The sequence below is a fragment of the Arvicanthis niloticus genome, chromosome 16, assembly GCF_011762505.2.
Source record: "Arvicanthis niloticus isolate mArvNil1 chromosome 16, mArvNil1.pat.X, whole genome shotgun sequence".
NCBI classification, from domain to species: Eukaryota; Metazoa; Chordata; class Mammalia; order Rodentia; family Muridae; genus Arvicanthis; species Arvicanthis niloticus.
In genome coordinates, this window is record NC_047673.1 from 68,433,236 (window position 1) to 68,449,398 (window position 16,163).

Here is a 16,163-nt window from a genome sequence, read left to right on the forward strand (position 1 = left end):
GTGTGACAGATACAGCAAGTGACCCTAAACTCAGAGGGGAAGAGACTGGTTCTCAAACTGTCAGGTGCCGTGAGCTCAGCCCCCAGCTGGCCTTTTCATGTACAGGTTTATGGGGGAAAGGTTTAGTGAATTGGTTTTGAGTTTTAAGCCATTTTTGAGAATAAAGATATTCAAGGGTCCCTCTAGCTAAATATACCTTCTGGCTTACCTCTGATTTGAACAGATAGGATGTGATGAGGTTAACTGACTGCACTGGGGTCCTACAGCTGGTACTTTGTATACAACTGAGCCCTGCCCTAAAGCTCACCCATAGACACCATTTGCCTCTCTCCATATTTTAGAGATTTTCAATTATTTTTGAGCTCTGCTCTCCTGTGGCGGATTTCTTGACAGGTGTCAATAGACACATAAAACTTGGTCTAGTCTGTATCTAAGAGCTTTCCCCACGTCGTTGCCTTTTTTTTTTTTTTTTTTTTTGGATTGTGCAGAATTTGCCATTTCTGCAGTTGGTAAACAGAAAATATGAGATGAAGTCAGAACCAGAACCACGTAAGGCGCATCATGGGGCAGTCAGCTGACTGCACGTCAGTCTTTGTTCACCCACATGGTTTCAATGCTAGTGGGTGATGTTATTGCTATTGTCTTCATAGACGTGTTCATAAGGTTTCACATAAAGGCCACTGAAAGGCTGAGTAAGAACAAACTTAAGGATGTCATTACATTTTTAAATGTTCTCTCTTGCTTTGTGTTTCATTATGGCTTAGGCCACAGGGCACATTCAGCCACATGATGTCATTTCATCCCAGATGTACCAGCCCTCCTTACTGGGGAGGCTGGGGCTAGATAAGGAAACTGACATATTCAAAGCTCCCTATTTTGTTCCAACAGAGCCAGCCCCACAATAGTTCTTAGTTGAGACAGCATTTACTGAGGGTCCTGTGCCTGCCACACCCTTTTCCAGACACTAGTACGACAGTACCAATTCCATTTGGTCCAGCCTGCCTCTGGCTTGTTTCTGGCTATGATGTGGGCAGAGCAGAGTAAACCATGCAATGTGGAGTCAGCTCTGATGCTGATGGTTGCCTTGACGAACCTACAACAAAGAAAAGCACTTTCCAGGGTTAGCCTGAGTCCTAGAGATTTATGCTGTTGTGGTTTGTGTATCTAGTCTCCAGCAACCACACACCTCACCCTTGTGTCTTCTATGGGCTCTCTTTTCTACCATCCCTAGCATTCTGAGGAGGGCTTGTATCCTCAGGGCTGCATGCATGGAGTTTGCTGACCACTCTTCAGGCTTTGGTGGGTTACTTACAACTGAGTATTGTCTACCCTAAAAATGCTTTTAGCTTGCTCTCTCTCTCTCTCTCTCTCTCTCTCTGTGTGTGTGCGTGTGTTGTGTGTGTGTGACTCTGTGTGTGTGACTCTGTGTGTGTATGACTCTGCGTGTTGTGTGTGCTGTGTGTGTGTGACTCTGTGTGTGTGTGTGCATGTTGAAGTTCAAGGAAGTAGGCTGCTTTTCAATTCCAGCTCATGATGCACCGTTGGTCTCTTGCAACAAGCATTAGCTCAGATTTAGACAAAGAGCAGTGACAGACTCTGGATGTCTTCTTACAGATACATCCCGATGACCTCTACAGACAAGAAAACATGGCCGATTAAACATAAATGGAAAAGGCCATGATCTGTATTAGAATTAAACGCTACAGCAGTTCCAGCTAATCTAATGTTCAGTCTCTTAATGTTGTTATATTTACCCTCGACAGCATAACTAACAAACACAGCCGTTTTGCAAGAGTTACATAGGGCCAGTATTCAGACATCTAGGTCTGCCTAGCCTTTGTATTCCAAGGCTAGGGTTATTTTTAGGCAGGAGGACAATGGCTCGGTTTGTGAAATGGGCCTCTGGCTTGCTCTGCTTGTACATCTTCTAGTGCTCCAGGGCTCTGAGCTAAGCTGAAAAGCATGTCTGCTGGAAGGAAAACTGAGGCAGGGTGATGACACTCCCTCTGGCCTAATTTCTCCTCTCATGGCTTCTGAGTTCTTCAGGCCCTTGATCCCATTTTCCCAGACTTCCTGTTCTAGCTTTGGATGCCCGCAAACAACATCAAGCTGACAGAGAGGGACACTCCCTCTCTCCCCTCTTCATTTCCTATCCCTTATGCAAATTTTTCTTGTATGTCTCTTGCTCAGAAAATATCATCTCAAGGCCAATGGCGTTCCTTGCTCCAGGGTTTTCCCATGTGGCAGAGTTAATAACCTTATCAATAACAGTGGTGTTGACAGGATAAAACATGCTGCTCTTAGGCTGGAGCAAGAGTTCAGAGGTTAGGAGCACTGGCTGCTTTCTCAGAGGACACAGGTACAACTCCCAGCACCCTCATGGAGTTCATCAATGCCTGTAACTCACATTCCACAGATCTCCAGGATGCCCTCTTTTAGACTCTGTAGGCACTGGGCATATATGTGATGCACAGACATACATGCAGACATGCAATAATTAGCACACACATAAAATAATTAAAAACAAAGCTGAACATGCCACTCTTTACCACCGATGCTCAGCAATGGTCATGGCAATGATGGCGCTGTCTAAGGATGCCTGTGCCCCCTTTTCATGCCTACTTATATGACATCTTATATGGCATTAATATATCACTGAAGATACCCTGAGACACACGACTGGAGGTTAGCCATTAAAGCATTGTGAGTTAGCACACCTGAAAGATGAACTATTGTACATAAGAGATAGCTCTGTCTTGATGGCAAGGTATTATCCTTTGTCTTAAGAATCCTTTGAAAAGGCACTGAACTGCTGTGCCTTAGGCCGCACATGTTGGAAGTATGAAATTTAAGAGAAGATTCCAAACTAGCAACACAGCTGGCCCTGTGCTTCATCGCGCTCCTGGGGAAGCAGGCAGGTAGCCCTGCCCTTTTACCTTCTGGCAACACAAAGAATAAAAGCAAACAGTTCCCAGGTGCTGAGGGGCCAGATGTAAGCCCTGATAATGGCTATCCTGACTTGAGCCTCCTCCTCCGTTTGCAGAGTCTCCTCACACAGGGAAGACTGTGAAGGAGGTATGGCTATAAATTAAGGGGAAGAAAAAGCTGCCCTCGCAGGCTTTGTGTGTTTCCAGTTGTGGAATTCTCTGTTGCAAGAGGTCACTGAGTCATATGCTGTGGATGGATAATTTTATGGCCACTAATAAAATTTATAGCCAAAGCAAGCTAAGATAATAAGGGTAATCAAAGTGTCCAGCCCTGGGGTGGGAGATTCCCATCTTGGCCTGCTGGGGTGGCTGGGCACTGGCCAGCACAAGGAGGAACTTATCTGTGGGACTCAAGGCCACCGGAATCCCAGAGGTGATTTGTGTGCACTGGAGCCTCGGGGACAGGGACAGGTATGGGGCATGCTTCAAATGAGGCATCGAGTGATTGTGTTCTGTGGACAGCATCCTATAAACATTAAGAAATGAATTGCTATATTTGAATGCCCTGAAGTGAACCCTAAGCCTAAGAAATGATCTGACCCAGCTGAGTTTAGAACCCCACATTCTGAGAAGAATGTTAGCTGAGCACTCGGGAGCACTCGGGAGGGATAAGGGATGAGGAGGAGGGTGAGATTTGTTTGTTTGTTTATTTTCTGTAAGGGGAAGGAATCTGACAGTTTTAATCAGACAACTAAACTGAAAGGCTTTTGTTGCCCTTTGCCCTCAGCCTGTAGCCATGATTTCCTTCCCTCCCATTTCCCTCCACCAAGGACTCAGACTGGACATATCTCCTGTAGGCTTTAGGCATGGGCTAGAAAGGGGCAGAAGGAGTCTTGTTACTTTTTTCAATCTGACCATCTTATAAAACATGACATGATTGTGCAGAAACATATTGAATTCACTGGAGGACAGAACCCCTGTGTTCTTAGTTATCTTCTTTGACTCTGGTCCACAAATGATAGACCATCTGACTATCTTCCTTGAATGAGAAAGCAAGATATGGTTTCTGGGGGAGGTTGAAGGAAATGAATTCTTTGGCATTATGGGATGCTTTTTATTGTGATAAAATAGACACGCCAAAATAAAAAAGTAGCATCTGCACTACTTTTCTGTCCATATCAAATGTGTACTGTGTGGTCAGCATTGTGGCCTTCCCTGACACCTGTCTGCAGTGTTCTTCACTGCATAATTTCCAAGACAGAAATTATGAACCCAGAAGACACAAGCTCCGGTCCTCTTGCCTTAGCTCCTGGCATCTCCACTCTACCTCCTAGAACCGACTACTCTGGATAATTAGGGTGCAGAAAAGAGTACAAAATGTTTCTCACAGACTGTGGAAGGCTTATGTGACCATGCTACTGCAGCACCTGACTCCTGGAGGTAGATGCCTTTCTGATCCCCATGGTCATCTGTCTGCTGTCCAGAGCCTATCTGGCAGTCTCTACACATCTGTTCAGTGTTGCTTATCTTTGGGTTGAGGCTGCTGTGTGATCTGCTCAATGGCAAGTTCATTCCCCTACTTTCAACTTCATTATAGTTTGTTTAACCCCAGCTGGTTCTAGTGGTAGAAAACCTGAGCAGTAATCGCACAGAAGTGTCCAGACTATACCAGTGTTACAAATGAGCTGTAACCTACCTCCATCCAGATGGATGTGAGCTGATTTGTCCTAACCCTGATCAAGAGTATGTATTTAAGAGCGCCTGCTGTTGACAGTTGTAAGTAACAAACAACAACCAAAGAAACTGTCCTAAGATAGCTAGGTACTGATTAAGAGAAAGTGTTATTAGATGCTATTTTCTGGGACTTGGGAGAGGGTTATCATGCTGTTAGATGTAGTTAACTAAAGACTGAATAGGAAAAAATTGATGTCTGAAGATACCTCCACACAGAGTAGATGCTGTTTGGAGCTCCCTGATGACTTGGCAGTCAAAGGGAGGAGGCTTTCTGGGTCAAGAATGCCATCTAGGATAAACTCTATGCTGGTACCCACTGAGAGATCTGAGCAATTCTTTCAGGGGGAAAAGTTAAGGCCAGTGACTTTCAGATCTCAGTGACAAAAGCCAAACACCCTTTGTTCTGATTCTGTGCTCAAGAACATAAACCAATTTAAGAGGCTCTATGTCTTTGGGGACACGTACTGGGTGCCTTGTACTGAGAGATATCCATATCAAAATTTCAGTGTGATTTAAAGACATGTGCCTATGCTCAGGTCAACACAGAGAAGAACAATGTGTAGCCTCTGCAAAGCAGCCCCACAGCACAGTCATGGATTCTTACCTTCAAGGAGGACCTGACGCACACATGTGCATGCACACACACACACACACACACACACACACACACACACACACGCACACACACGCACGCACGCACACGCACATGTACCCTCTCATCACACTCCTAAGTTGTGTTTCTCTCACTGTAACCCTGTGTCTCACTTGCATGTGCACGAGCACGCACACACACACACACACACACACACACACACACACGTGCACACATGCATCCTTTCCCCACAGTCCTCAGTCCTGTTTCTCTTTCTGTAACTCTGTGTCTCACTTCACCACTCTTTCCTTCTCCTTGTGGAAAATGTCTGTGTTTGAAAAGTGGACAAACTCTGTTAAGCAGTGACATGGTCCTGTGTAACTGAGCTGAAAAGTTAAATGTGGATTTTAATTAGAACCAACCCAAACATAACCCGAGGTGAAAAACCGGTTCCTCTGAACTTAGGATTCGAAGTGGCCTCCAGCTCTGAGTTTACTATAGGAACAATGATGCAGACAGTGAAAGTTTTCTACCAGATTGCAGGTTTTGATGGGAAACAGCCATTTTGTGGCTTTGGATCCGAGTTTTCTCAGGAGCAATCGTGTATATTCCAGTGTGGTAAGAGAAGCAATAAATGTGCGACAGTCTGCAAAATCAAGGTATATGGAGCCTTTCAAATCAGGCATCTGCTCCAGCACTGGGCAGTGATGCTAAGGCATCAGGAGCTTTTTTATGGATGGAGCAGTACTGGGGGAGGGGCAGAGCTGGGGGTAGAGATGGAGGGGTAGAGCTGAAGGGGCAGGGCTGTGGGGGCAGCGCTGGAGTAAGTTAGACCAAGAGTGGAATGCAATAAGAAACCACTGTGGAGTTCCCCACAGCCCAGTCCCAGGCTGGGGGCTGGGTTTCTTTACTTCCTACCTGTTTTCCCCTGGGCAGTACTAACCTCTCTGACCTTTCATTTCCTTCTTGGTGTTGTGGGTACATTGTCTTAGGATTCAGTTTCTGGACTACCTTCAGGATTGTAGTGTGGGCTTGTGGGTCTCCACTACTATCTAGTCACTTGCCCCCCCCCCATGACCTGGAAGGCACAGGCAGGGGTGCTGGTCAGAGCTGGGGAGGGACAGGTCCCCAGGCCTTGGGGCCACAGTAGCTAAGGCTACTGTGAGGACTGTCACACAGAAACAGAGCCTTGGATATAATAGCAGGAAAGGGGCCCTTCCTACACGTGACAGGTCCTGTTAGCTGGGAGGAATGGCCACTGCTCTGACACAAACTCAGAAGCCAGCAGCAGGGCGACTGTTCACAAAGCACAGATTCCTCAGGAAATCCATGGGCTGCCTCTGTGGAGAGACAGAAGGAGCAGGGAATCCTCACTGAGGGCTGATGGGTAAGAGGACAGAAACCAGGGGCTCCTTCCTTCAGAGGCATGTTGGAAATGACTTAATCTCCTCTGGGGGGGTGTGTCTCTGTAGCCCAGTCTCATTCTACAACTGTGAGCTCCTGCTCATTCTACAGAGGAAAACAGTGGCTCTCCCCTACCCCTAAGCCTGGAGATTTGTCTGAAAGCACATCTGGAAGCCTCTCTATTAGCACATTATATATAATATATTATATATACATACATACATACACATATGTATGTATATATATATATATATATATATATATACACACATGCACACTCACAACATACACAATGCACTCGTGTATACATGCATACTCACTCTCTCACATTGGTAACAGAAGTCAGATGGACCAAGGAAGGACAATAGAATGGCTTTAGGGCCTGCATTTTCACTGTGCTGTGAGACCTTGGTCAAATCATGTGTTCCTTCACAAGTCTTCCCTCATCTATGAGCTGGGAGCAAGCGCCAAGCTGTCTAGATAGCATTATGTCTTCCATGGGCCTTGGGGGAGGGATAGGGCATATCAGTCTTAGAAGGCTAGCAGATAATGGTGATGCATTTAACATCTTCGGCCTTTCTGTTTAATGTGTGTACAGCTCTGGGATGGGCTACCTCCAGTTTAGAGCCAAAGAAGGAACTTGTGTTGGACAGATCTTTCCTAACTCTGTCTTATCCAGTGGGCAACTATTTGCCCCTTTGACTCCTGAGGGAATTCATTCATGACTGGTGGTATTGTCTTAGAGATAACTGTCAAGGCTGAAGGGAGTAATTCTTGATAGTTAGTGACTTGGTGAGATAGCCCCTTGGTGAAAAGTTATCAGCCAAACCCCAGCACTCAGAGCCTGTACAGGGTGGATGAGTGCTGGCTTATCTGATAAGCAAGCTTCTTTTTCATAATCATCTGGAAACATGATTTTGATTGTTGAGTTAAAACAACTACAGCTTCTGAGAGGGTGCCTGGCTCCTCTGACTCTCAGAGTGATAAAGATATAGCAGGACAGGGCCCAGAAGTTGAATACACCAGCTCTCCTATTTATTGTCTGTACCACACACCAGAGACACCTGTACAAATTGCAAAGAAAGTAAATATTGAAGACACCTGAGACCCAAAGATGTGTTTGCATGTGTGTCTGCCGAGGTGCCTGGTACAGCTAAGCACCAAGAACACGGAAGGGACGCAGCGGCAGAGCACTTGCCTAGCGCGCATGCAGACGTGCCCAGGAAAATGATGAAATCTGGAAAAGAAATATATTTGCTTATTTCAAGGACTGTAGACAAAAAGATTTAATCAGATATATGTGAGCAGCAGAGAATAAAATAGTCAAGATCCGTGTCGCAAATGTGCTTTTGTTATCTCTGTGTGGTTGTGTTGATCTTGGTATACAGTGGACAAGCCAGCTCTGATCTGTTATCCTGTGATGTGTAACTTGCTGAGTGTAACCCAAAGTATAGACTCAGAAGTAAAAATGGAAGCGCTGTTTAAAAATTAAAGACAAAATACATTTAAAAAGAAATAAAACAAAGGGTCAGGAAACATCCACAGAGGATTTGGTGAAATGCCTTCATGGTGGCTTTTGATAGAAACGAGGATTTGAGAGTTTGCTTTGGTTCCTGGGTGTTGCCCAGGAGAGCATCATGTACCACCTGTGGCTTTAGCATTAACAGCCAGTGGGGACAACAGTGTGTGTGGCAGTCTCCTCATCGTTCCCTCTGGAATGGTGGCAGCTGTTGGTGGTACAGGCAGCTTTCAGATGTGAGCTGTGCCTATGGGGAGTTAGTAGCCCCCCTGGAATACAGGGAAACCATCCTCCAGGCCTCTCTATGTTGCCTTCTCTCCAGCTGCTGTGATGGGGTCATGTTTGTTTCTTGTGCGTAGAATGAGAGTAAGAAAGTACAGGTTGTCAGAATCTCCACTGAGTGATGCTGAACTTCCCAAGGTACAGCAGAAGTTTAAACAGTTTCAAGTCAATGGAATGCAGAGTGAATGGCTGCTCTGCTAAAACTGAGAGGTATAAATGGTTTTACATCCCTGGTGTTGCTCCAGGCTCCCTCATCTCCCTTGTGGCCAACTACCCTGCTCAGTGACCAAGGGGAAAAGGCTCCTGCCCTGGGTTTATTACACCTGTGTTTTATAAATGATAGGAATATTTTCCACTTATCATTTAAGAGTAGCAGGCCAAAGATCTTTTTTGTTTAACTGAAATCATCCTTCTTTGTGTTCGTTTATTTCAGCTAATGTTTTCCCTTTTGGAAGTAGATTAAAGTTTTAAAGTAACTTTAAATAGCACACTTAGACTTTTACCCCACAAAACACCATATTAAGTCAGATGAACATAAGTGTGTCTCCATACCACATCCTCATTTTTCCCAGAAGTGTGGGTCTTACAGCAGATGGGAGACAAATAGAATAGACTATCTACGTGGACTTCCATTACAAAAACAATCACTAGAGATAAAAAGGAGACAGACTCAGCTACATAGTGAGCCCAAGGGCGGCCTATGCTGCAAGAGATCAGTTCTCAAACAAACAAAAATGGAAACACTGTGTGCTCTAGTTTTTTCCCTTGCTGTGATAAAATGCCCCGACAGAGTCACTTAAGGACGGAAGGAAAGGTTATTTCACCACAACACTACAGGTTATAGTTCATCATAGCAGGGAAGTTAAGGTAACCAGGACCTGAAACAGCTAGCCATAGCCCAGCCCAGTAATGGATACATGCACGCCTGTCTCCTTGCTCAGGTCACAGTTCTCACTTTTATACAGTTGGGGACCCAGCCTACGAAATGTCACCTACATTCAGGGTGAGTCTCCCCATATCAGTTAACCCAATTAAGAAAAGTCGCCAACAGGTGTGATGCCCACAGGCCAACAGGTTATATCAAGTTGGTAGTTAAAACCAAGCATCATACCAGACTAATACTAGATGTGACAGTGCATCCCTACAGTCCCAGCACTTGGGAGGTAGAAACGGGAGGGTCAAGAATTCAAGGTTAGTCCTGCTACATACCCAGTTCTAGGCTAGCCTGGACTAAAGGAAACCCTACTTCAAAAACAAACAAACAAACCAACAACAACAAAACAAAACAAAAAGCACAAAACAACAACAAAAACAAAACAAATAAAAAGAAACAAAACAGAAATCATTCATGGTCCTATTAATGGATCAGAAGAAATGAAGTCTAAAGTATTCTAAACCCTCCATGAAAGCACATTGGTACTACATGGTAGCTGTGTCTGTTTTTATCTGCATCTACCATCCATCTATCTTCCTATAGCTCTCTTTATCTGAATCCCTCGTGTCCTTCATTAGCAACAGGCTTGCTTGTGCCTTCAGACAGAACCTCTGCCTGTCCTCTTCTTTGTGAGCACTTGGAGCCTTTCCTGGTGTGAATCCAGCATTAGTTCATGTCACAGTTCTGATGCTGGGCTATGAAGAGCATGTGACTAATAGGTGACACTTTCTCCTCTCCAGGCTGGGAAGATGTAGGTGTAATGCAACCTATAATGTCAGGGGTTATTTTATTACATTATTTTAAATGGAAACAGGAAGTGACCTAGCTAACATGCTGGGAAATGGTCATAGAAATCCTGTGCGCCCCCAGGTAACCGAGTGTGAGTGGGATTAAGCCCACCTTCTCCTCCTGACAGCAATCTGCTGGCAGTGGGCAGACATTCTCTGAGCCACAAGTAATGAGCTCCATGTCATTTCTTTGTCAGATCTCCCAGCTGATGACAGAGACCAGCCGTGAGGGACTGACAGAGTCAGCGCTCAACCGCTACAATGCTGACAAGCCTGCAGCCAGCAGTGTCCCAGCCCCACAGGGTTCCGGTGCGGCCAGTGAGACTTCCACAGGGACCTCGGTGGCCGCTTCCTTCTTCGCACGGTAAGAGATGCTCAGATCTTTTTTTTTTTTTTTTTTTGTACATCCAGCTGGTATGCAGCCTATGTGGACCAAATCAGCTGAAACTAATAGAAGACATTCAATACTGCTCTTTGAGTTGGCTTTTCGAAAGCAAGATTTCCAAACTGGACCTGTTGACATTGTGAGCCAGAGAACTCTGTTGAGGAGACTGTCCTATGCGTTATAGTGTGTTTTGCAGGATCTTTGGCCTCTGTCTATTACATACCCATGTCCCCTTGTCCCTACTATGTCCTGGAATAATCAGATGTGTCTTGGGTTGAGAACTGCTGTTGTTAAGAACATATGGCTCTAAAGACGGCCCTCTTTGGGGTAAGGATGTAGTAGGTACAGACCTGTGGCTACTGATGCCACACTTACCTGCTTATGAAAAAAAAAAGAGACATAGAGATGCTAAGTGTATTACTTCTTGACACTGGATATATAGCTAATCAAACACTGGATATGAAGCTAATCTGAGAGTTTAAAGCCATGAGAACCAAAAATGAAAGGTATTTGAACTATGTTGTCAGCCTAATTTTAGCAGCAAGGCAGAGACAGGGCAGGAGACAAAGGACAGCTGAGTGGGGTGACAGGTTGTCTAATTCAATCTCATGATTTTATGAACAAGGAAACTGAGGACTGGTAAGGTTCCTCGGAGTTAACTCACAACAGAGACAGAAATAGCAGGGGGTTGACACGTCTGCTCTTCTCACAATTCACTCTTTACTTGATACTTGAAGCTAAACCTTAGAAAATTTTCTAAATGTTCTCAGGCTCCAGAGTAAACAGGCTCTGAATAAACAGCACGTAGTATGACATCAGAGAGTTTGCAAGCCTCAGCTTCCACATCTATAAAATGAGGATAAGGTCTAGTCTGAAGATTAAAATTAGGTGATGTTAAATTATTAAGAACATTACAGAAGTGTAATTTCATGTGGGTCTGGACAGTATTCCATGTGGCTTTCCTTTCTTCTAGGAATAGTGTAATGTAAGAAGGGGCTCTGACTGAGGAAGGGGACAAGCCAGAGGAGGAAGAGAAGGACAGGGTCCTGAGAGAAAATGCCTTCCATAATAGGTGTCAAGAAGGGTTGTTGGGAGCCCAGCTTTGAGGTGCTCATTATATCAGGGCGCTGTGTTTATTCTTCTCTGAACATTTGCACTGGTTTGGATATGGGAAAAGAAGCACCATATGTGTATGCCAGGCTCCCAACAAGGGCCATTGTTAGCTCCAACTGTGTGTGAACCCCTGCGATATCTGGACTACCAAGCAAGGAACCCAAGCTCACTGGGATGTTACATCTCTGCTGTTTGAAGCAGGAATGAAGAGATGTAAGCATTTGGGAGGAAAAGTCATAAACCCAGATGATCCTGAGACCTGAGAAGCCTATCAGAGTGTAGCCACAGGTGGGTGAACCTTGGCAGAGAACTGAGAAGACACCTTAAGGCAGAAATCTTCTAGATCACTGTATAAGAGGCCATTTTTTGTCTCTGTGGGTACCCAAGTGTGTGAAAAAAGACTAAATGAAACCTTAGAATAGGAGGGAGCTGTCCCCCAGCTCTCTGGGAATGATGGAGAACTTGCTGCCTGTTCACATAACTTAGAAAGTGAGGGAGAAGGAAGGTGTGCCGAGTGGCTACCTGGTCTCCATGCTGGAGTGGGTGAGGCTGGCCTCCAGGCTGGAGGGCATGAGCTTTTGGTGCTCTTTGGAGTTGGACTCTCACCTCCTACCTTGATGCTCTTTTAAATCCCTGTGTTTTAGAGGATTCCACACAAAACTGCCAGACTCAAAAACAAAACAAAACACCAAAGAAAGATTTGACTTGGGAAGGAATAAGGGGATGGGACTTCTGGTAGGTTCTATTAAGAGAGAACAGGTGCTGGGCACCTAAGAGGGATGCGTCAGTAATAATGACTGGAAGCTCTGTAGATGATGCCAGCAGTGAGCAAAGACTCCAAAAGGTGGCTTACTCCCTAGGTCTGTCTATCTATCTATCTATCTATCTATCTATCTATCTATCTATCTACCTATCAATCATCGATCTATCATCTATCTATCTATCTATCTATCTATCTATTTATCAATTAATCAATCTGTGTGTATGCATGTACATGTATGTACACATAGATCAGAAGATAACTTGTGGGAGTTGGCTCATTTTTTCCACTGTATGAGTTCAGGGATTGAACTCAGGTCATCAGGCTTGTATGAGTTCAGGGATTGAACTCAGGTCATCAGGCTTGGTGGAAGCAGCTTATATGCAGAGTATGCCTTCTGGCTCCCTTGTATCTTTTTGTTGTTGTTGTTGTGAACATGGATAGCACCTGGAGCCTAATGCTATGAGCTTGCCCTCAAAGGGCTTATAGTGTACAGAAAGACAGAGTACCATGGAAAAAGCACATGAGTACACTCTCTGCTCATCACTTACCAGTCTCCCTGGCTTGTCACTGGGTTTTACTTCCTTCCAGCAAGTAAGTTAGCATATGAACAACCTGCCTGTCATAGATGGGCACCTACAGCAGAGAGAGAGAGAGAGAGAGAGAGAGAGAGAGAGAGAGAGAGAGAGAGAGAGAGAACCAGGGATCTATCACTTCCTTGGGTCCCAGAGGTCCATGAAGAAGTATTTATGTATTTCTGTAGAACATTCATAGTAACTCCAGGCTCATTGTCTTAGTCTGCTCATGTAACACAATGTTCAAGATTGGGTGGTTTATAAGGAACAAGAGATTATTTCTTTCCTTCTAGAGATTGGAAAATTCAAGACCAGGGTACCAGCTCCTATGTAAGGGCTGCTGTCTGCTTCCAACATGGCATCTTGTAGGTTTGTCCTCATGAGGTGGAAGACAGAAGGGGAAGAGAGACCAAGATTTTCTGAGCTTCCATGCTCCAGTGGCCTTCTGAAGGCCCAGCCTTCTAAGACCAAGGCCGTGAGGATCAAGCTTCAACATGAGTTTTGGAGAGGGCACATTCAAGTCATTGGATCTGTTGAATCTATGAATAAAACATTCTCTTTCTTTAGATAAGAAGCCTTTTAGTGATTGCCTATACTTCAAAAGTCTAGTCTACTGTTCTTGTGGGGAAAGAAACTTTAAAAATAATAACAGTTTAGGCTGTGAGTGTAGCTTGTATATAGGGTGTATATACTTAGCTTGTGTGAAGCCTAGGAGTGGATCTTCAGCACTGCATAGATAAGGCATGGTGGCATTCCACCTGTAATCCCAGCACTTAGGAAACAGGAGTTTAAAGGTTTAAGGTCACATAGTGAGCTAGCGGTCAGCCACTCTGTCTTAAAGAAAGAGGGCTAAAAGTGATAGCAGTAGAAAGAAAGAAAGAAGAAACTGGCACATCTATCCTCAGGTCAGTTAGTAATGTGTTGCTATGGAGCATGAAGGCCATTCAAACGTGTGAATCCTTTAGCATAAATTTTACATCACTGAGATGAGATGATGCTGTGGGTAGGCTATGGTTAGATTTCTCCTTGTGCTGACTGTTCACTAATTATGTACTTTGTTTTCTATCATAAAATGTAAACAAAACCCAATGGAGGGGACCCTGTCATTGAAGGTTGAGGCAATGGAAATTTTACTGTTATTTGAAAAGCAATGGGTAGATTCTGTATCATGCATGGAATTGCCTCAAACCTTGGAAAAGAAAATGAATCCTTCAGATGGCCTCATAGCTTCACACTGAGTTTTCAATTGCCAAATAATCCAAGGAAGCATCAACAACTGTGGGGTTTTTCCCCTTTGGTCTCTGTGTCCCTCTTGTCCCCTTCCTTAAACTTAATGACTTTTCATTTGAAGATCCAGTTACACTGGTTTTTTCCTGTTGATTAAAAGTATGTCTGTCCTGGGTTTGAAGTTTCTGGATAAACTCTAGTGTTCCAATATAGCATTGCCCTCTGTGGTTACTAGTCTTGATCGTCAGCTTGATTGGATGGTGAAGATCAGTAGAGCTCTGAGAGGGCCATTTCCAGAGACAGGACCTTGAAGGTGCTTATATGATGGATGGACCAGTCAAGCCTTCAATGAATTCACAGATAGTATGATATAATGAGGGGAAAGGTAGGAGGGGAGACTGACTTGGAAGAAGCTGACACTGTGGCCATGTCTTTGCAGGCTGTATGCCATCTGGGCTCCTTCCCATTCCCCTGCTCCCACCCTGCTTCCTGTCCACCAGTATTGAAGACCATCTATACACTGCCACTGCCATGGTGTGTCAAGAGTTCAGGGCAAAGTCTCCATGGACTGAGCCCTTTGAAATGCGAGCTGAGATAAATCCTGCCTCCCTTGAGTGGAGGAGAATTTGGGTCACAATAAGTAACCAACACATCTTACGTTCATTTTGTGGGATCCATGTCCTTCTCACCTGCCGTCCATCCTGTCCTGTTCTTTCATGAGGTTGCTGTCATGCCCATGATGTCCTCTCATCAGCCCCCCATGGGGCCAGGTCTTAGTGTCATTCATGAACACACAACACTCCTCTTGCCTTCTGACTTTGGTCTAAACCTGTTCTTTTCCTAGGGATGTTACTAATGCTGGCTCTGTCTAACCCTTCCCTGCTAGCCCTTCCATTTTTGTCTTAGGTGGTTCCTCTATTGCCTGACAGTTTGCTTGAAGCCTCTTGACCATGTCCCTGGCTGTTATATGACTGATTTGGCCAGTAGCACCTGAAGCTTGGAGATTGCCATTGCAGTAAGACCAGGCCCCAGGGTCAAGGGTAAACTGATTTTAGGGGGCTGACTCTTAATGCCTAGCACTGCTGTCAGGACCATGTTTCCCCTCTGCTCAGCCCCCAGTGGGCTACATGCAGCTGTAGTTACAACTATCCCCATTCTTATTGCTATTATATCTACCATCTTGCTGATAGTCAAATAAAAAATAGCTCCTGGTTGCACCGGCCCCAGGAAAGGCTTTGCATGTCTGATCTTGGATAAAGGAGGCTTTCTTCCATCCCTGGGTACTTTACACATAATAGTGGTATTTGGCTGTGTGCTCTGAGTTTATTAAGCCCAAGAAGGATGAGGAAGATCATGGAACTGCCCGTAGTTGGTCTCTTTGTTCTCCATCAGACACAGTTCCCTGCAGGGACACTCGTGAAACACATCAACAACCATTACTGGGAAAAGCCACCTGAATACTACAGTTGATCTCAGGAGATGTAGGAGTAGAAAAATGGAGCCAGGTACACACAAGATTCATCTCCCCGTTGCTGACTTAATACTATAGAGATAGGGCTTTATTTCGGCCTCTGGCTTTACTGACCAGAGCAGCTATTTTCGAGGATTGTGTTATTATTAGATTTATACGCAAAAGATCTTTTTAAAAAGCACCCCAGACCTAAAAACATACAAGAGAGAGCTGTGTAAGAACCTTTATGAGCTTGTATCGTGGAAATTTTCAGTTACTAAAATTTTCTGTTATTATTTTCCCGGTTCCTTCTGTTTTCATAGCAGCAGGATACTTACCTTGCCTGCTTACTCTGGCAGGTCTGCTTCTGATGGACAGTCCTCTCCACTCTCCCATCTCACCACTCCACTTTCCTCCACTCCTGACTATTCCACAACTTCCCATGAAAGCAGGGCCACTGTGTAGCTTCCTGT

General features: G+C 44.8%; 1 protein-coding gene across 2 annotated transcripts in view; it reads left to right on the forward strand.

The window, feature by feature from the left end:
* The window catches only part of Kif26b (kinesin family member 26B), a 428,644-nt gene that overhangs the window by 186,946 nt on the left and 225,535 nt on the right, over positions 1-16,163 (forward strand). For both annotated transcript variants that reach the window (XM_076914586.1, XM_034520916.2), the window contains exon 4: positions 10,378-10,544. In XM_076914586.1, coding sequence (XP_076770701.1) covers positions 10,378-10,544 — 167 coding nt within the window. The remainder of the gene's footprint in view (positions 1-10,377; positions 10,545-16,163) is intronic.